A 21,888-nucleotide genomic window follows, 5' to 3' on the forward strand; every position below is an offset into this window, starting at 1 on the left:
AATTACATTTTTCAAAATTAAAAACTTAAGGTGCTTTTTTTATATGAAAAAATTAATAAGTCAGTTGTGTAGACTTATGGTGTCAGTTTTATTGTTGCTGTTGTGAGTTTGTCATAGTTGAGTCTTTTGTCTTTACCCACTAGCCCAGTCAGAAATATAGCAAGGTATGTAGGCATGCGTGCAGACTGTACCAACTTAGTTTTATTCTGAACTCGAATATACCAGTCTCTGTTTGATAATCTTATATTAGTTTGACAAATGACGATGTCTAAGACAGAAAAAAAAATTTAGTTATCTTAACAAAAAATTTATTTAAAATCAACATTAAAATTATCTTTTTAATTTTAATTTTTTTTTTTTGAATCATTTTGAATATTATCAGAAATGTAGATCTATACAAGAATAATTTGAGTTAAAGTATGCTATTGAAGAAATTATATTTTGTGTTCATTATTTACATTGAGATAAAGAAAATAATTAACACCAGTTTATTACTGGGATGGGGCACAGTGACCAAATGGTAAAGAGCTTGGCTTCTGAACTGAAGGTCTCAAGTTTATATCACGATGAAGACTTGGGATTTTGAATTTTGGGATTTTCAGGGCACCCCTGAGTCCACCCAACTCCTATTTGTTACCAGTTTGACCTGTCATTAAGAATTGTGAACCAAGGCTCATGAAACTCTAGGCCAGCTAGAATTCCCACTTACCAGTCGGACTGAACATGAAGCTTTTTATGTTGAAGGTCGAAGAAGGCTGTCAACATGGCCATTTTCCAGTCTTTGGACACTCCTGAATCATGGACTGGTATGTGGCCAAAAGGCAAAGCACACTGGCAACCAATGCCATTTTCCTATACTTTGCCAGACTTACAGTGCATGCGGCCCCATCTTTGAGACGATCCCTTGACGTGGACATTTGATACTGTCAATGGAAATGCACTCGTGCCCCTTTTGGCACTCCCAAGGTAGTTTTGTTTTGCTACCCTTTGACCCAGTCATTTTCTCTTATGACTGTTTCCACCCAGGCACCACATTGAGGCAGGGTACCTTACCCAGGCTTTTGGGTACTTTTGGGGAGAACTAATGGCGGTTGGTCATTGTGCTGGCCACATGAGACCCTCATCAACTATGGCTCTTAAGAAACAGATGACCTTTACATCATCTTCCCTGTAGATCACAAGATCTGAAAGCAGGAACTTATTACTGGGACTATATTGTGACTGTTTACTAGATGTTAGCATAAAATCTCTCTTTATTATATATATCACCCTTACAATAATGTTTTTACTAGTAACAAGAGAACATATTTTAGCAGGTGTGACATTTTGACGTGAACAACTTGCATGCAGACGTATGCATCACCGCTGTCAACTTTAAGAATGTATCTCAGCTTCTCTCTCTATATATATATTGTCAATTGTATGATTTTTGTGTTTAAGTGCATGTCAGTTTCTCAGCTTCTTTTTCCTGTATCTGCTGCCAATCGTGTGATTTTTAATTCAAGTATAAACCATGTATCACAAAAAACAATTGTAAAATCATTATATATTGTTTCAATCATAAGTATTGTTATATGTCTTTGAGATTTCCATTGCTTTGCATTGCTCTCTTTAATTCTGCTTGCATTAAGAGTAAACCTTTTAATAATACTGAGTATATAGATTCAATGCACCATTATAGTAAATTTCCAGGGATGACTTTAATTGTATAAATTAAAATTATAAAAACTAGGAAAATAGCTTAAAGTTATATAGTTTAATTTAAATAATTTAATTTCCTTTTCATTATAAGTAAGTATTACATAAAACGTTTGGCTGTTAAAATACATGTGAGATTTTTATAGCCGTGTTAACAATGTTGCCAACTTAAAGTGACTGAATTGCTTGTGTTTTCATCTGGAGTTTTTATCATTGTTAAATTTTGCCCTCTGTTAGGTATGAATGAAATTTGTCTTACTCAGGTAGGGGAGAGAATTGAATGACCATATTTTATCTGCTAACAGATATCAGCATTTATATCATCTACCACCTATGTTATACTTTTTTAAATGTCTTTTGAACACAACCAAACGTAAGTGTTAGAATCTCTACAGGTAATAGTAAATAATTCACCATTTGGTGAATATTCTAAAATCAAGTATCAACTCTTATGAAATAAAAGTGTTCTTTATCTAAAGATATAGAATAGAGATTGGAATATTATTCTACATCGATTTTCATCAAGCATGTCACTGAATGTTTTTAATTTGACTTGATAGAACAAATAATTTAGTTAATAGTTAACTTTTTTATTGATATTTTTTACAAACTTTTTTTTTCTTAGCAAAAAAAAAAAAAAAGAAACTATTTACTAACTTATTATTTTATGATGTTTTCTTGACCTTTCAACTTCAAGTATCAAAGTAAAAATACAATAGCAAATGTTTGAGGAATTTAATCTACTTTTGCATTTTACAAAACTGTCACTATTAACTTATTGCCAGTTTAAACTTGTTGAGGGAAACAATTTTGATAGTGTTATTTATGATTTGAAATATAATTTGGATTCTCATACAACAGTTTAACTGGCAGCCTACTGGTAAAAAAAAAGGTTGCAATATATATTGTTAAGCTGTGTTTGATCTAGATTAAGCAAGTATTTTAATTGTGTGCCTGTAGGCCTACTTATAACTGTTCTCACTTTACTGTCATTTCTGCTCAGGATTCCTTCATCATAGACAATGGGCCAACAGGTTCCTGGTTGTGGATTGGAAGGAAAGCTTCACCCAAAGAAAAGAAAGAAGCTATGAGAAATGCTGTGGTAAGTTGCTGTCTAAAGCTAGTTGTAAATAGGTTTTTATCTTGTCTAAAACTTGTTGTTAATAGGAGATTATCTTTAAACTACAATTTAAAAAAAACTAATTTTCTGGTTCAAATAAGTTTGTGTCTTATTTATCACTAGATATATCAGTGGTTTACGAGCCTGGATCAGAAAAAAAACATTTGCTTGAAATATATTTATTATAAATTAGCTCTCCAAAGTTTTGTTTTGTATACTACACAAAAACTGACATGAACATTCTTTTATTCTCTTTGCAGTTAAATAAAAACTTAACTTTGATATATCCCATTTTAAAATGACTGTGTTAAATAACCTACTTTATATTTCATGTATTAATGTTTTGAAAATGTTATTTGTTTTGACTCATGTTGCATTGATTTGTTTTGTTTGATAAGTTTTTGGACACTTCTTCAGAAATGAAAATTATCTCATCCTATTCCTAATCTCCTGCAGGGTGACTGGGGAGGGAACTGGGGCAGGGTTTATACTCAAAATACATACAATGCCAACAAGCGGCAAATTACAATACAGAAATTTCCTAGAGATAAAGGTAGTATTAATATCATGATTATCTTCCATGTGTTGAGACCCATTTGTCTTACTCTTTAAATTTTGATTGTGCATTTGAACAAACTTATGTTCTAGAATTATTTCACTCATACATAAACATTTTTAATTCACTTACCTTCACAAAATGTCTTTTTACAGGGTTTCCTCAAGAAGAAAGGTTACCCATCAGACACTAAAGTGACTCGTGTAGTTGAAGGGGCGGAGCCATCCGATTTCAAGTGTCTGTTTAAAGACTGGCCTCAACCACCACCTCCTGGCAAAGTTTACTCCAGAAGTAGAATCGGTGAGATGAATTCAATAACTTCTGCATTTCTTCTATGACTACTACAAAGTACTTATAAAAATGCAAGTTGGCAGTTGAGTTGTTATGGCAAAATTAGGAATTAGTTATTTGTTTCATAGAAAGGGAAAGTTTTGGCTCAGAGGCAATGATGCGACTTATAAAAACTAGACGAGGCTTTGGAGAAGAATAGCGAAATGTAAACAGACTACTTTTGTCGGCTTTAAGGGAGGCAGGTTTTATGAACAGAGGTTTAGCTTGACGACCTTCGACGGTTCCCTTTGTTATTATTAAACTACTTATTTGACATTCGCTATCGGCATTGACTAACCTATATTGTTACCCTTTCACCTGTATTATTTGAGTGCAACCTCTGTTTGATTTATAAGCATAAGACACAGCCCAGAAGCTCCTAACAGTTTGTTCATTTACTAATAGAGAGCCTCATGTCTTAGCAGTTTTATTGACATGGAATCGAGGGTCAATCGGATGTATAAATCACACAAATAATTTTATTGGATGATTCTAATTGTGTATAGAAAAGCTTGTGGTTATTGTGTTTATTTTCATTTTTAAAGGGTTAATTAATTAGATTTCCCCATGAGGTAGCTGTATCTACTTTGTTAGGCATCCATAGAATGAAATGAACATCACGACTAATCTTAAAGATAAAATAAATGTCGTCATCCTCAGCTAAAACAGTCCAGACCAAGTTTGATGCAACTACGCTCCATAACAACCAAGCTTTAGCGGCAGAGTCTCAAATGGTTGATGATGGGTCTGGCAAAGTGGAGGTAATTGACTTCAGCCAATGTGTTTAGACTTAGTGCTGAAATAAGTTTAACATTGAACAGAAACAGAAGTGAACCCAATCCCAGAATCCCCCACCACTAAGTGTTAAGGTAGTGTTCTCAGTGATGAAATGGCTGGACCAATATTTTTGAATGGATCGGACACTTGGCCTTAATACAACCTTTTTTTCAACCTCTTTCATTAAGATTATTCAAATATATTCACTGTTATTTGTGGTGTCTCAGTGGTAAAGCTGATGGCTTATAAAGCAAGGGGTCACAAGGTTGAATCCCGGTAAAGACAGGTATTTTGAACTTTGGGATTTTTAAGTCGCACCTGAGTCTCCCCTACTGTGATGGGTACCTTGCATATGTTATGGAAGTAAAAGGGGTTGGTCATTGTGCTGGCCTTATAACACCCTCATATACTATCAGCCGTAAAAACAGATAAGCTTTGCATCATCTGCCCTCATAGATTGCAGGACCTGAAAGGAGTACTTTTACTTTTTTCTTACAGTTATCTAAAAACATTAGTCTATTACATAATTTAAAAAAAAAAAAGTTTGGATCTCAACTCCAATGTCATCAAATTGTTTTGTTAGATTTTCTTTTGCGTTTTAAAGTTCTGTGTTAATGTTGATTTCTATATCTGCAGGTTTGGAGAATTGAAGACTTCCAGATGGTGCCATTGGAAAACATTCATTACGGAGAGTTCTACGGAGGAGACTGTTATGTCATACTGTATACATATAATGTCCAGGGGAGAGAAGCCTACATCATTTACTATTGGCTAGTAGGTCCAGTGTTGTTGTTTCTATACATTGAATTGAGAAAAAGGGGGTGGAACTTACTCCACAGCTGCTTAGGACTTTAATTGTAACATTTGAATATTGGCTAGTAGGTCCAGTGTTGTTCTTTAAAATAAATTGAGAAAGGAGGGGGTGGGGATATCAAACTTGTTCCATAGCTACTTACGACCTCAATTTTAACAAGCCGGAGATTTTTGTTTGTTTTACTTTTACACAGGTCATTATGACCAAAAATCAAATTTTTTTTTATTTAAAAAAAAATTATAAACATTTATAAAATAATTCCAGCTATATTAACTGTGTGTGCCTACGTCCCCTCATTACTATATAATTGTTTTAAATCATGAACTTTCATTGGTTTTAGCTGCAGCTGTGTGGGAAGAATTAAGTTGGAGAATCTGTATGTCCAGTGAAAGAAATCAAAAGTGTATAAGTTTTAGCAAAAAATATCCTTGATTAAGTCCAGGATTTTACCCAGCAAACGGGCATGGCATAGCTAAAACCATCAAACTAGTTGAGATTTTACATTTATTCTCAATTTTTCTTCAACTATTTTTGGAATCCTATTCCAAATGGAATGGAACTAACAATATATAATGATTAGCTGTTTGTTTTGTTTGATACTAGCTACAGAGTCCTGATGTCACCCAGCCTTATTATATTTTTATGGATTTGACTTTCTGTCAGTTCAGTTGTTTTGATAACCACACAGTATCACGACCTTCAGTACTAAACATTCATCCAATGAATTGGTCTGGATTTAGTGATTTTAAATTATGGTTGGCTCACCTAGCTGTTTTATTTTACATTCTTTTTATTGCTTTGAGATTTAAACAATTAAAGATTTTTTTTATTCTTGCATTGTAGCTTTGTTTCATTGACCTGCTACTAGACACACTGCTCTGTATGTTTCAGATTTTTCCCATTTCAGGCTAGGTTGAAGGACATACATTTTAGAATAAAGGCTCAAAAATAAATAAACTTCTTTCAAATAGATATCTCTAGCTTTAAATTTTTAATTTAGATATTTAAACTGCACTCAGTGGCGTAGCTAAGCTGGGGTGGAGGGAAATTTGAAAATCCCCCCAGCCTCCAAATGAGTGTTTTTTACATTAAATATTAAATAATATGCAAAATGCAGTGACGTCCTAAGAGGTCACTTCCCCCGGACCCCAAATGATGGCAAATTCCTAGCTATGCCACTGACCTCAGTTATAGTTTCATTTCTACCAGGTGTACAGCTTGGCTTATTTTATAATTCTAATATCTGGAGGTAGTTTGGATGGAGTCCCTAAGTTTAGACTGAATGCATTTAAATGGTGCATAAAGCACAACCTTGGAAGGGATTTCCCTCAAGACGTTCATGTGTGATCTATCCTCAGGGTTTAAAGTCCACAACAGATGAGCAGGGCACAGCAGCGCTGATGGCCGTACAGCTGGATGACAAGTACAACGGAAAGCCAGTGCAGGTTAATACACTAATCATTTCATCTCCCTAACCCATATATTCCAGACCAAAAATCACCTTTGAACTTTGGAGAAACTCTGAACTTTAAACCTCCAAGAAACAGAAAAAAAGATTGATAAAGGTACTGTGTTATGCACTCCAAATTGTCATTGAGATGGTCCCAGGTTCGGATCCTACTCCGTACCATCCTGCAGGCTTGGGCAAGGACATAATAATCCTAGAAGGAATATCCTGAAACTTGACAAGTCACTTAAGAGATAATGTACACACATCAAATCGAATTATAGTGCAAATGTAAATTAAATGTTCTTAAATTATCTATATAAAACAATTACGTCATCCTTAACATACCTTTAGATGTATTTGTTTATTTCATAAAAGTATTATTTTAAAAAATCATTCCTTTAATTTGTGTGTTGTTTTATAATATAAAATATATTTTAAGCATATAAAAAAGTATTAAAAAAGCATCAACTTTATAGTATCTTATGGGACCACTAAATTAGTTTAGAGTTAGTTATATTGAGCACAAGAAAAAAAAAAGCATAATGTCAAGATGATGTCTGAAATTTTTTTTATACTTAAAAAAAAATATTAACTTTTTATAACCTTTTAATTTTATTCACATCATGAGCAATGCAAAAGGGACATAACTTACATTACTTCTGCTTGCAGGTGCGTGTAGTACAGTACAAAGAGCCACCACACTTCATGGCTTTATTTGGAGGAAAGATGGTCATTTTTGAGGTAAGACTCTGTTTGTATGTCTTATTAAATGTAAAATTTTTGGCTTGAAAGATTCTAGCATATTCCAAATCTAAAACAAAAGTCTCCAAATGAAGTTCATAAATTAACCAGTGTTTTTTTCCCCTTGCTTTTCTTAAAAAGCAAAAATTCTGCGACAAAATAATAGTCTTCTAAACTATTCTGTTATCTTATGCCATATACAAACTATGCACCCAGTTATATACTAATTTATATGCAATATTATTTTATATTATTTCAAAACTTTTTATTTTGAATATCTTCCGTGTCTGTTAAAGGGAGGTAAAGCTGGCTGGACCAAAGGGAAATCTGTCAATGGAGTACAGTATGAGGGTCCAGGAGATAAATACATGCTGCAGGTCAGAGGTACATCAGCGTTGACGTGTAAGGCTGTCCAGGTCAGTAGCTCTCTTCTCTTTTTTGTTCATTAAAGCATTGACCCATCACTAGACATTCCCGTATTCTTACCCCAAACATCTCCTAGGTAGAGATGTGGAAGGAGGGTGTATCTGAGGAAAGTTTTCCCCGCTAGCTTTAGGCCTTCAGCAAACAACTTAAATCAGTCAAATGTTGAATTTGAAATTCTAAGTCTTCATTGAAATTTAAACACGGGCCTCCATCAGTAGTAGTATATGCCATTCTGTCCTATATTTCTAACATGTAACTCCTCAAAGTAACTGAAGATTTATTAGGTCTGAACAGGTCCCCGGTGTATTCCCGGCCTTCGGCCGTGTCTCTAGTCCACGTGTCGGGGGTCGAACGCATCGGTAAACAGCAATGCCTTACATAGGCATTGTCTAGGGTCTCTCCCAAACAGAACTGTGTGTTCACACAGGTTTGTTTTTTTTTACTGTTCGGCTGGACGACCAAACAGGTTTTTTTTCAAACTTAGAGCTCGAAGAGCCTTCGGCTCAGCTCTTAGACATCAACAAGGTCTGAACAGATCTCACATTGTCATTAGAGGTGAATACAAATAAAATGCATATGGTCCACTGCATCAACATATTCTCTATAGATTATATTGATTCTTTAAACATGACAACCTTCACCACTAAAGTAACACTCCACACTGGTTATGTCTGTTTTGAAAGTCCTCACCATTGTGGTAAGCACTCTGCATTTTTTTTCTGACTGTTATTTTGTTATTCCCAGTTTGAACCCTGCCTGCTAAAATTTCCTACCATTTTGCTAGTGTTTTGGGCTAGGATGCAATAATCTTTATTCCTGAAGTAACATCTGACAAGTCAAGAACATCTTTCATTATTAGCTAACTTTGAGTTGTCTTTCCCTTTTGTTTGTGGTTATTTTAATTGATCCTCTACATATATATCTCTACTAAGTAATTCTTTAGATCTCTCTTTTTTTTTATTAGAGTTTTAAAAAAATATAAGTATATAAAAATTATAAATAAATCTGGAAGTAATTTCCCTTGATTTAATGAGAACTCATTTGTTTATAACCTTGTTGACTGTTTCAAACTTTGGAAGTGCATTCAAGTCTTTATATTTTCATCTACATTCCCACCAGGTGCCACTCAGAGCATCTTCATTAAATTCCAATGATGTCTTCGTCATTTTCACAAAAAGTGCCGTCTACAGCTGGGCTGGCAAAGGATGTACTGGGGACGAGCGAGAGATGGCCAAAAATATTGCTGCAAGGTCACCAAGGTAAGAAAAAGAGTTATCTAGATTTTTTTGTGTGTTTTTTAGGTTTTTCTTGTTTTTTTTTTGTTTTGTTTTTTTTACAATTGCCTCACAAATGAATATAGCACTCTCTTCTTGTGCATAGATATAGGAATACCATCCCGTGTATCTACACAGACCTGGTTGTGACCTACATATTTTGTCACATCTAAAAAAGAAAATGCTGAAGTTCTTCAGGGGTCTATTGACTTAGTGTAGTAACTTTACATTAACCAGAGAACACATCTCATATCAAGATCTCAAGGCCTTATTAAACAAGAATGAAAAAGACAGTTGATTATAAATCAGCACAGACACACACACACAGACATGAAATGAGCTTGGCTTACCAGTAGAAAGCAGCTCAGAACATACAATATAAAACAAAAATACAAAACAACTAGGTCTCATTAATTACTGATTGGTGAATGGATCGTACAGCTAAATATTGTTAAATGAAGTCTATTACATAATAATAAAAAAATTTATTTTCCATTAGGAAATTTGTCTTAAGATTTGTGCATTACACCAAACAAAACATTATAATTATAGAAAACCAAAAATACATTCACACTAGACTCACTCATAATTTACTTGCGAAAAGTTTATATCAGATAGTTTCTATTTAATGATTTCATTGAAAGGGGAACAAAAGAGTTTTTTGTGTCTGGTTGTCTTTGCAACCTGTGTCTTGTATCTCTTTTGTGATGGTAAAATCACAAAATCCTGACCCAAAGGGTGATTTTTTATTTCTAGAATCTTTTTAGCTTTTTTGTGGATGTTTGTCTCAAACAGCTGACCAAATGGGGTTTGTTTATTTCTTAATACAAATTTAGTCATATTGTTTCTTGAAGCTCTTGATGTGTCAATTCAGCCTCAACACTTTGTTTGATTGTGGAGGTTTGGTGGCCAATTGGTAAAGTCCTTGGCTTTTAAACAAGTGTCAGTTCAAATCCTGGTGAAGACTGGGATTTTTTATTTTGGAATCCTTAGGGTGCCTTCTGAGTTCACCCAGCTCTAATGGATACTTGACATTACTTGGGGAAAGTAAAGGCAGTTGGCCGATGTGCAGACCACATGACACCCTCATTAACTGTGAGCCACAGAAACAGATGACCTTTTCATCATCTGCCCTATAGGCTGCATAATCTGAAAAGGATTAAGTTTGTCTGAATATTCAAACAAAACAATTTTTTTCTTCCCAGAGTTCTGACTACTGTATTTGAAGGCCAAGAGAAGCCAGATTTCTGGAATGTCTTAGGAGGCAAGGAAGAGTATGCTTCAGAAAAACTTTTACAGGTTTTTAAACATTTTCAATGTTTATTTTTCTTGTCAAGAGACAAATTTATTTTTATCATTTGCACTAATTAGGTAAACAAAAGTTTGATGTGAAAATGCAGTGAAGCTAATTACCAAAACAATTGTTCATGTTTATTGCAAAATTTGATATGAATATGCTGTGAAGCTAACTACCAGAACAATAGTTTCATGTTTATGTCAAAGTTAAATATGAATGTGCAGTGAAGCTAATTACCAAAACAATTGTTTCATGTTTATTGCTGAGAAAATTAATTCAAAAATGTTTTTATTGAGTAAATTTTTGTTCTTTCTTACTAGGATGAAGGCAGTCACCCTTGTCGGTTGTTCCATTTATCCAATGCTAGAGGCTACATCCATGTTGAAGAAGTCTATGATTTTGTCCAGGTAATAGATATATTAGATGTTGTTTTATTCTGGTTCACCATAGTTCCAGACCTGCTAGAAACTAGGTTGTCAGCTCTGTTCTGCTGGGTTTCTATAAATATTCCCAGTCAGTCCATCCAGTTCTGTTGGGTTTCTGCAAATATTCCCAGTCAGTCCATCCAGTTCTGTTGGGTTTCTGTAAATATTCCCAGTCAGTCCATCCAGTTCTGTTGGGCTTCTGTAAATATTCCCAGTCAGTCCATCCAGTTCTGTTGGGTTTCTGTAAATATTCCCAGTCAGTCCATCCAGTTCTGTTGGGTTTCTGTAAATATTCCCAGTCAGTCCATCCAGTTTTGTTGGGTTTCTGTAAATATTCCCAGTCAGTCCATCCAGTTTTGCTGGGTTTCTGCAAATATTCCCAGTTAGTCCGTCCAGTTGAGATGAGTTCTTGACTTCAGAACACTCCTGGTTAATGCTTCCAGTACTATGATGCATGAATAAAGTAAAACTTTCTTAAATATATTTCTTATGATTCAGTTTGTATGTGATTATAGTATGTTGTAATGCTGCCATCCTATCAGATGGCCAAGTGTGAACACAATTGTACTTCCCCACCCATGGTCTCATATGAGTGAACATGTTACTTTACCCCTTCTCCTTTACAGAGAATAATATGTAAAAGAGAATAATTATGTTATTATACCTTCATGGAAGAAAAGCGTGAAATACAAACAATGGCCAGCTCCTCTACCACCAAAGCGAAAGCCACCTTAACCTGTGATATTTGTGGACGGGAGTGTCTCTCCACAAAATAGGGTTCCAGAGCCACATGAAAAAGTGTTTGAGATGAACCATAGTCGCTCTACCGCTGAAGAAGGCCAACAAATATACAAAATATATTTATTGTGGATTTTAATTCAGTAATATTGCATAATTTGTTTCTACAACAAATTGCATTAATTTGTTGAAGATGAATGATCACTGTATATGATTAAATGGGACTATTTAATCCTGATATTTTCTGAGAAGTTAGCCATAGCATTGTATACATTTTGGCATCAAATTGTTTAATTTTTAGTTTATTCTCATTATGTAAAGGTAATTAAAAACTTGTTTAAACAAATAAATAGCAAGTCATTGTCATATTTCCAAGCCTTTTGTCTCATCTTTGAGCTATCCTCATGATCATTCTTTAATCTGTAACATTTCAAATCAAAGTTACTCCCCTTTGATTATAAAATTCTAGTCCCTGTCCATGTCTATTAACTGGACTAAGTAGAATTCCACTTTATTTCTATTGTAGATTTTGTTTTGTAATTGTTCTTAAGATAAAGCTTGTTATTTATCTCCGGCTATGCAGTCAGACTTGATAGAAGATGATGTCATGTTGCTGGACGCCTGGGAAAGTATCTACATCTGGTTTGGGAAGAACAGTAACAAGGCTGAGAGGGAGGCCTCGCAAACATGTGCCATTGTAAGTCTTTATGCTCTACATCTGTTGACATATACCTTGTTTATCTTGTCTATACATTTTTGCCTAGCTTTTGTGCTGTGTTCTGTTATTATGTGTACGCTGTCTAAGAAAAATTCATCTGGTTAACTGGTTTGATCACATATCAGACGTTGAAATCCTGCAGTTGTCCCATATGAGCAGTATTCACGCCACAGCCAAAAGATCCCAATCCCAAAACTTACCTTCTCAAGCGACTTCTTTATAGAAAGTGGTGTGCAGAAAAGTGCTCTCTGGGGGGGGGGGGGGGGGGGGTCAACACAAGTGCTACAAAGACATCCTTTAGAACTCGTTCAAGGAGCGTGAGATTGACATTCAAGGCTGGGAAACACTAGCTCTCCATCGCTCCTCGTGGCTTGTAGCATTGAGTTTTGGAGTCACAAGATACCAGGCAAAGATGAAAGAACACAGAACCAACAAAAGGCTGAGAGAAAAAGCAGGCTTATCTGCAGTAGACTCAACTTATCCATGACGTATGTGCCCAGCTTTTTAAAGCAAGGATTGTACTTAATAGCCATCTTCGAGTATATAGGAAATCAGAAATGTGCACATCTTCTACCATGAAGGAGGATCTATATATGTGTAGTGTGTAAGTGATGTTTTTATATAATAATAAGGCTTGCCTTCGAGTCAGATGATTAATAAGGAATGCAGTATTTTCCATGGCAACGCAGCACCAGCTGGGACCTACATATTTTGCCACATTTATATAAGTCAGATTTTGACTAGTTGGGTCTATCTTGGGAGTTAAACAAGCTCTAAGTTGGGTTTATAATGAAATACATTTTTTCTATTGATAATATCTATTTTACTTTTTAATTTAAGCACTTTATTATTTCAGGAATACTTAAAGACAGATCCAGCTGGTCGAGATATTGACACACCAATTCTGTGTATTAAACAAGGATTTGAGCCACCCTCCTTCACAGGCTTCTTTGGTATTTGGGACAGAGACATCTGGTCTGTAAGTTTTGTTTTCTATACTTCAACTTTTCTTTTTATTTATCTTGGGTTTATGAACTGATCATCTTGTTACTTATCTGGGTTTATGGACCAGGAATTTTGGAGGATATGCACTGAAGTATCAAAACTTTATTAATTTGGTGATTGAGTTTTTTTCCCTTTTTTTTTTTTTTTTAATACGAAAATTATTTTCAATTAATGTCTCATCTCATTTTTACCAACTGGATTTAACCTTTTTTTTTTTAATGAGGTAAAAAGATGTCTTCTTATCTTATCTTATATAATACAGACATTACTTCAGAAAAGAACATGATAAACATCCATTTACTTTCATTTCAGTAGATCAATGATATTACAGTTTTGCCAAGCAGTCAGAAAGATAAATGTTTAAAATAATGATCACATATGCCAACCTAATATTGTCATAAACAAAAATTTATTCTTCATGTAGCCAGATTTTTTATGCTGAGCTGTAAGGCCTTTTGAGGTCTGTGCCAAAAAATAATTGTCTGCTGATAAAAGGAAACTAAAGTCTCAAAGTGATATTTTTGGAAGCTTCACTTTTGGTTGGTCAGGTGCTAGCTCTGTGTCCCACTTCTGTCTGGATTATGTAGAGGCAATGAAATGACTCAATGAAATTAAAGGTTAACAGATAAAATATAAAAATATACAGACTTATTTTGTGAAATTAAGTTTCTCCTTTAGGACTGGCAGCTGTAGAAAGTATCGTTTTATTGAGAGACTCATTTTTGTGAAATAAAGATTCTCTTTCTCAGAAATTTATCTGCCTCCCTGGCCATTGGCTAACAAATGTGTTATGTGACCAGCATAACAACCAGAAGTTCATACCCAGTGTTCTCTTGGAATTTCACTTGAAACTCCTTAGTTTGGAGGTCAAGCACACTGCACACTCTGTCACCATGGCCACAATTTTCAGAAAACTGTTTAAAAAAACAACAAAGAAACATAAAGAAAGACAAATTTAACATTAGCATTGTTTCTTTTGTTTTTTTTTTCAATTCCTTTTTCATCTCTTAAACTATGTACATATATTTTATTTTTTTTGGAATGACAGAAAGGTTTATCGTTTGAAGAATTAAAGAAACAGGTTGGAGAAAGTAATATTCCCATTGTTGAAATTAAACAGGTCAGTAATTTTTGTTTTAGTTTTAACAATCTTCCAACATGATCTTTAGGACTAAGCTTTTAGTCTATGAAAAATTGGGACCATTTTGTTTGGAAGCTAACCACTGTGCTACTATTGCCTTACTTATATACTTATTCTTCAACAGAAACTTTTTTCCAAAGTTTATATCAACTCACTCTGTCTGTCTGGTAAAATATTTGTACACATTTCTCCCACACACAATCTCAGATCAAGCTGAAATTTTGCACTATTGTTTCTTTTACCCGACAATACGATAATCTTTTTTTTTTTTTTCAAATTAACCAATTAGTTAATTAAATTTTAGTAATTAATTATTTTGCTTGGTATCTCAAACAAGGGAAAGAAATTGTACTTGACTGAATTAGTCCCTTAAATACATCCTTGTCTAAGTCTAGGTGAACTCAACATGAAAAATAGGATAGGTGAATTCAACATGAAAAATATGTAATATGTAATACAAATGAACAAAACGAATAATACTATCGAAACAAGAAAAGCAATTACGGAGAGTAAGAGTTAAGTGACACAGAATCAAATGTTCTAAGCTTTTCCATTTGTGGTTCATTTAGTAGGTAACATTTGTGTCTCATTTAGTTGGTAACATTTGTGGCTCATTTAGTTGGTAACATTTGTGGCTCATTTAGTTGGTAACATTTGTGGCTCATTTAGTTGGTAACATTTGTGTCTCATTTAGTTGGTAACATTTGTGTCTCATTTAGTTGGTAACATTTGTGGCTCTTTTAGTTGGTAACATTTGTGGCTCATTTAGTTGATAACATTCAAATTCAGTGTAGAGTCCCAGATATTGTTTTGTTTATCATAGAAAATCCTCAATAAATTTTACTATATGCTTATTTAATCTACATAATTAGAAGCTGAGGAGTTGAACATAACATTTCTAGCAGAATTGTCTGATGCTGAAATGAGTGTCAAATAACTGTTTCTTTTTTTGTGTAACTTTCCAGAATGGCATAAGTGGCAGCCCAGACTTTAATGAGGTTCCCAAGTATTCATTGGTGGAGCTCCAAGTGGCTGCTGAGGAGTTGCCCTCAGGTGTAGACCCCAATGCTAGAGAGGTAGAAACATTTGTTTAACATTAAATAGGCAATAAGTATGTGGCCATGGTCTGTAACTGTAAAATGGATTCATTTTATTATTGAGTTTTGAAAGAACTGACCAAACTAAACTGAATATTTTATTTATATAATTTATACTGTATTGCCTTTTTTAAAGTGGTAATTGATATAAGCACTCCACTACCTATAAATGCTTGTCAAATACATCTTAAATAGTCTCTGACAACCAGTGCAACTCATGGCCTTTAGATATTGGGTCCTGCAGAATTATAATCACTGGCAGGTGAAGAGGCAAAGGCATCTAAACCAGTTAGCGTCATGCAGGAGGGGCTCGTTAGCCTTAGCTGGCTACCCACTTAGAAGGAAAACTAAATCTCAACCTCTGCTGTCTTGCAGCTATAATTAAAATGGGAAAGGCTTCAGGGTCAACCCTGAGAACAAATCAGAAGCTGGTGACCCTCAGACACCTTGTAACACACTGTGCTACATTCTGGCAGAGCTTGTCACACTGGTGATCCCAAACTGTTCTGGCACTTGCTTTTGAGATTAATCCCACTATATTTGTACTGTTTGTCATATATAGTTTAGTAAAGTTCCCCTTTCAGACTTTGCAATCTGTAGGGCATCTTTTTCTTTGGCCAATGGTTCACAAGCAAGGTGTCATGTGACCAGCACAACCAATTGCCTTTACTTTTCCCAGCTAAAGTGATTAGATTTGATTGAACTCAAGGGCCCCATTAAAATCCTGAAATTCAAAATCCCAGTCTTCACCAAGATTTGAACCTAGGAGCCCTGGTTTGGAAGCCAAGCACTTAACAACTCAGCAACCTTGGCCCTAATTATAATATATACAATATGATAAAAATTGATAACATAGTAATTATTCAGTCATTATAGTTTGTTTCCTACAATAAATTTGAAAAGATGAAAATTCCATTAGAATATTTTCATGCTCCTCAAATTATCAATTATATTTACAATTTATCATTAATAATTGAAATTGATCATAATTCAATTTTAGTAATTGAAAGTTTTTAGAACTCAAAACAAGAGTTTGTGTCTTTAAAAAAAAAAGTCCTTTTATTAGCATTTGTATGTTATAAATGTACATTTTTTTTGTTTTTAACAATCAGTCAAGCTGTAACTAAATAAATTCTGACATTCTCAAATTGAACTATTGTCATTGAATCAACAGATACATCTCAGAGATGATGAGTTTAAGAAAGTCTTTAACATGTCTTACTCAGACTTCAACAAATTGCCAGGCTGGAAACAGAAACAGATGAAGAAAAGCTTTAAGCTCTTTTAGCTGTCACCATTCATTTTTATGTTTGCATACTATACCACTGAAACCTGCCAGCTTTGTGTATAGTACCTATGTGAAATATCTCATGCAATAGAGGAAAGAGAAACACTGGCCGCTGTATAACGACATAATAAAAGTTGACCAGTCAGCTTGTTGCATTAATATGTTCCAATTCGTATAATAATTCTCTTTTTTAGTTCAAAACATTTTGCATTTTCATGCTGTTTCCATAACCAAAAAGAAATATAGTAATGAATAAACAACAAAAAAAAACAACATTTGAGCTACTGGCCCTATCCACCTACCTTACCTATGATGTTAGATACAAAAATTTTACACAGCAGCTTAAAAAACATTTTAAATCAACACTTTCTACCCAATTCTGTATATTAGACTTTTGACTCTGATTTCTTATCACTTGCTATTTAACACAAAATAAATATAAATTATATCTTGGACAAAGGGGACTGAAATCAGGACTTTGTATTCATTTTTTTTTTTCAAATCTAACCATGCTAATTAAGAGTTATGTAACTAAGAACTGCGAATATATATATAATAGATCATTGTTTGTTGGAGTCTATACGTTTACACTTGGATATTTTCTTTGTTCTCACTTATAACCTTGGAGATAGTCAGATGGTTAGACCTATGTCAGTGATGAATAGTAAGATGACTTTGTATAACAGAAATTCTTCTTTGCTAATTTCCTATCCCATAATCATCATCATTAAACTTAGTCTCTTCTTCTATATTTTGTCTCTTCCATAAAATTATAATTTTACATTAAAATTTGGTCCCGGTTCTTTGCTTTAATTTTGTTTTTGTTTTTTTATTGTAAATCGAATCTAGATTTTTAGTTGTAACTGCAACTAGATTGAATATTGTATCATGCTTTAACTCTTTCTCTTCTAACTGACAATACCAGCGTTGATTCCACCAGAATGTGGTAAATAATTACGGAGAAAAAGAGTTAATATAAACAAGATCACTGAGCTGGTAGATAAGAAAGTAAGAAGACTGTTGGTTCTTCTTAGAGATGCTATTGAAACAATTGTTGTTTATTTTTATGTAGATCACATGATTGATTCTCATACATTGGTTTGTTATTGTTTTACTATGTCATTAGGACTTTGTCAATGAAAAATGTATTTATAATGTATCAGTCATGTTGAATTGTTTGAGGGATTTATCCATTTTGTAGTGATTTGTATTGTGAACTTGAATAAGTTTGTAAAATTGGATTTTCATAAAGTTATTGATGAATATTGGACTTAGTTTGAGTTAACAGCGTTGATGATGCAAAAACAGACATGTCTTGCTGTTAACTCTCTCACTACCATTAAACAAAACTAAAAAAAAATTCAAACAAACCAATTTTAAACTCATAGGCCATGCTATCATTAAATTTCTTTCCTTTACCAAGGTTTGTTTGGTGAAAGTGAGGAAATGTTTTCTGTTTGACCTTTAGTTTAGTTTTTTTAATTTGTTGAAAAGTTTATATGAATTACCTTTTTTTTTTTCATTTGTACCAGATGTCTTTTTATATAGGTCAGTTTAGTATAAAATCTTGTACTGGGTTCAGAGGACATGTATGTGTTCCATATTGACACCACTACCACCACCCCCCCCCCCCAGTATTTTTAATGCTATGCTTTCACACCCTCCTTGAATAAACATAAGCTAAATGAGTAGAACTGGTTTGTCAGCTGAAACCTAGATAGTACATCTGAAACCTAGATGGTACATCTGATTATATATCTCCTTAAAATTCTACACCAGCTGATTCTCAAAGATCTTATGTCTATATCTCCACATATTTACATACTGGCTGATTTGTTCAAGAACCATGTGTTACAACTTTTGAAATATTTATTGACTTCACCTTTTATACACATTCATTTGTTATATACTGTTATACAGTCGGCTGTTATATTTCCACAGCTCATATATTTGTGATCAATTTTACTGACTGAGGTTGTGACTCTATGCTTGAAATTTCTGCTCGATTATTTTCTTTTACAGTATGAATATTTTTATTTTTTTTGTTATTGCATAAATATGAAAAGTTTTACAGTAAACCAGTTTTCGCATTCCTAATGTCCATTGATTCCAAGAAATGACCACATCTGTGTCTGGGTTTTAGTTTTATTAAAATATGTGTTTTATTTTTATTACAAAAGTTGAACATTTTTTCCTGTCTCATTTCTTTAGCTTTAAATCACTGACATATATATTGTATACCAAAATAGTTTCTTGTAAGAAAACCAGTTGATGTTTTCCCTCTAATAATATTGACCATGATTAAACTTTGGACATTAATTTATTTTCATTATCTTTTTTTTTTTAATAAAATTGTTAAAAACTTAATGGTTGTCTGATCGTGTGGTAAGCACTTTGGATTGTCATCAGGATTTTTCTAAGTTTGAATCCTGATGGCTGTCGTTCTTGCAGGAGGTCTGGGGTAGGATGTTATTTCATTTTTGAAGGAATGTCCAAAACTTAAAAAATAAAATACAGTAACTAGTAATAGTTGGAGACAACTCACAGCTTTGATACTCAAAATAAAATATTAGATGCATGTAAGTAAAGTTAAGTTTCCCCTTTCAGACCTCGCAATCTACAGGGCAGATGATGTTAAGCTCATCTGTTTCTATGGCCAACGGTTAATGAGCAGGGTGTCAAGTGGCCAGCACAACGACCAACCGCCTTTACTTTCCCCAACTAAAGTCAGGTACCCATTAGAGTTGAGGGGACTCCGAGGCGCCCTAAAAATCCCGAAATTCAAATTCCCAGTCTTAGCCGAGATGCGAAACCAGGACTCCAGGTTCAGAAGCCAAGCACTTAACCACTCAGCCACTGCACCCCATATTAAATGCAGGTAGTCTGTTAATTATGAGAACCTGTATCATTAAAATGATAAACGTGTAATCTTAACCCTTAAAGTGCTGAACTTTCTTAAAATGAGTGCATACCCAATTCTGATGCTTAGAGGCTAAACTACCACACGCGTTTTGAGGGCTAATTAAAACATTTCTAAAGCAATCTGTTCATTATGAAAAGTGTAGTACAAATCATTGAAAAGAATGAAATCTAATTAAAGTCGTTAACTTCAATGTAGCTGTTTGTTTTTGGTCAACTTTGTAAATTTGTATTATTAAGTTATCACTGCATCCAGAATTACATTTTAGTATGTCATCACTTATTTTTTCCTTGACACATTGGCTCAGCTACTGGCCTTTTATGCCTGACAAAATGAAAACCATTTTATGGAATTTAAAAAAAAATAAAAACATTATTATTTCAGTTAGCCAAATGTCTATTTGTGTCAGCTCTGTTAAGATGGTGGAGGTGGGGGGCAGAACTGGGTAGGTCATGTGACCATGGACCTCTTAGTTGCCAAAGTGTGGTCTGGTGAAACACTATTGTTCAGAAACATTCTTTAATTGTGGATCTAGATTGTCAAGTAGTTTGTTTGGATGATTATACTAAGTGCAGTTAGTCAAATCACAAGAGTCCATGGTTCATGCTCTGGTGAGGGTTGTCCCTTATTTTACAATTTTTAGTGCACCATTTTCTCTCCTTGAAAAATGTGGTCCCTAGTGCTTTTATTTTTAAAATATGTATGCATTATTTTACAGAGAAATGGTTGGGTGCTTTAAAAGGTGGACAGCTGTGCAGGGATTTTTTTTCAATTTCAATTATAAATCTAAGTAAATGTAATACCAGTCCCTAATAGAAATGTGTATTATTTGTTAGATTAGCCATCCAAACTTTGCTAAGCCATAATTCACACATTTTCTTGTCTGTTTCCAAGCCTTGGGTTGTTTTGTGTGTTGATAACTTGTGATATGGTAGGTGATTTGAGAGTTGGTCAGTGTGGTTCTTGATGAGGAAATAGAACTAAACTTAGGTGCATTCCATACTTCATTTGGTTTGATTCCCTCTAAGCCTTTCAAGATCTATATTCTCTATGTAAACTTAGCCTTTGTGATATCCACCCAGCTGTGTTGTATGAATCATACACTTCCTTTACATTTAAGTTCAACTTTACACTTAGATTGAGTTTTGCAATAAACAGTCAATATTTTTTTGTAAACAGGGTTACTTCCCATTTGTATCTTGCACATCATAAGACCATCATTTTTCTATTGTTACTCCATATTGTTTGAGCTGAAAACAAACTTCTGCTGGTTGAAAATTTTTTTTTGTCTTGTGATACAGTTGTAGCAGTTTCAAATACAATCATTCAAGACTTGAGCAGAAACAAAGCAATAAACTATTTCCTTGATATTCTTACAACTCTCAAATAAATCAGATGTTCATCTACAGAAAACATTTTTCAAAGATGACAATAATTATTAGTTGCAATTGTTATAATTTTTCAAGTACTTATCATTATAGTGATCAGTTTATCACATATCATTCCAGAATTATTTTTTTTAAATGGACACTAGCTTTAAAAAATGATTATACACAAACTTACTAATTGAATTTTTACTTGAAATTGGTAAAAGAAAAAAAGTTGTGACATTTGTATAAGCTTTTTCTATTTAATGCTTGATCAGAGTTTGCTTGCATTTAGAGAAAACTTAGTCATTTGCATTGCTGCAGTGGTTTTATGACTGCAGATGTTTCAATTACCTGCTAATTAGTTTAGTGCATTTGTCATTTCTGCTTTTTATTTTCTACCACTCAGTGATTGGTTAATCTCTTTTGCCAACACCTATCAGTTTTTGCATATTTTGAGAGTTTACCATAAATCAGTGTTTCCCAAACTGTGTTCGCGGAACCTCAGTGTTGTGGCTTGAATAGGTGTTTCACGAACTACTGGCATAATTAACTAGTACACAAATTGTAAGACAAATTTCCATATGGACAATAAAGATTATTATTATATTATATTATAAGTCACCATGTGAATTATCTCTTTAAAAAAAAATAAAGTTTGGGAAACATTGCTGTAAATCAACATATTTTATATGTTCTATTTAAA

At 33.8% G+C, this 21,888-nt stretch overlaps 1 protein-coding gene across 7 annotated transcripts in view; it reads left to right on the forward strand.

Annotated features, from left to right (window-relative positions):
- The window catches only part of LOC106069305 (advillin-like), a 56,185-nt gene extending 35,092 nt beyond the window's left edge, over nucleotides 1-21,093 (forward strand). For 5 of the 7 annotated variants that reach the window (XM_056013853.1, XM_056013857.1, XM_056013854.1 and 2 more), the window contains 16 exons: nucleotides 144-164; nucleotides 2,702-2,800; nucleotides 3,530-3,674; nucleotides 4,365-4,465; nucleotides 5,118-5,255; nucleotides 6,654-6,740; nucleotides 7,415-7,486; nucleotides 7,783-7,902; nucleotides 9,032-9,171; nucleotides 10,392-10,485; nucleotides 10,804-10,890; nucleotides 12,230-12,343; nucleotides 13,221-13,343; nucleotides 14,418-14,489; nucleotides 15,476-15,586; nucleotides 16,782-21,093. In XM_056013853.1, coding sequence (XP_055869828.1) covers nucleotides 144-164; nucleotides 2,702-2,800; nucleotides 3,530-3,674; nucleotides 4,365-4,465; nucleotides 5,118-5,255; nucleotides 6,654-6,740; nucleotides 7,415-7,486; nucleotides 7,783-7,902; nucleotides 9,032-9,171; nucleotides 10,392-10,485; nucleotides 10,804-10,890; nucleotides 12,230-12,343; nucleotides 13,221-13,343; nucleotides 14,418-14,489; nucleotides 15,476-15,586; nucleotides 16,782-16,895 — 1,638 coding nt within the window. In that variant the 3' untranslated portion in view covers nucleotides 16,896-21,093. The remainder of the gene's footprint in view (nucleotides 1-143; nucleotides 165-2,701; nucleotides 2,801-3,529; nucleotides 3,675-4,364; nucleotides 4,466-5,117; nucleotides 5,256-6,653; nucleotides 6,741-7,414; nucleotides 7,487-7,782; nucleotides 7,903-9,031; nucleotides 9,172-10,391; nucleotides 10,486-10,803; nucleotides 10,891-12,229; nucleotides 12,344-13,220; nucleotides 13,344-14,417; nucleotides 14,490-15,475; nucleotides 15,587-16,781) is intronic. The other 2 variants (XM_056013855.1, XM_056013858.1) reach the window with 1 other exon arrangement.
- The last annotated feature ends 795 nt before the right edge of the window (nucleotides 21,094-21,888 follow it).

This window comes from Biomphalaria glabrata, chromosome 16 (assembly GCF_947242115.1).
Source record: "Biomphalaria glabrata chromosome 16, xgBioGlab47.1, whole genome shotgun sequence".
Classification (NCBI taxonomy): domain Eukaryota; kingdom Metazoa; phylum Mollusca; class Gastropoda; family Planorbidae; genus Biomphalaria; species Biomphalaria glabrata.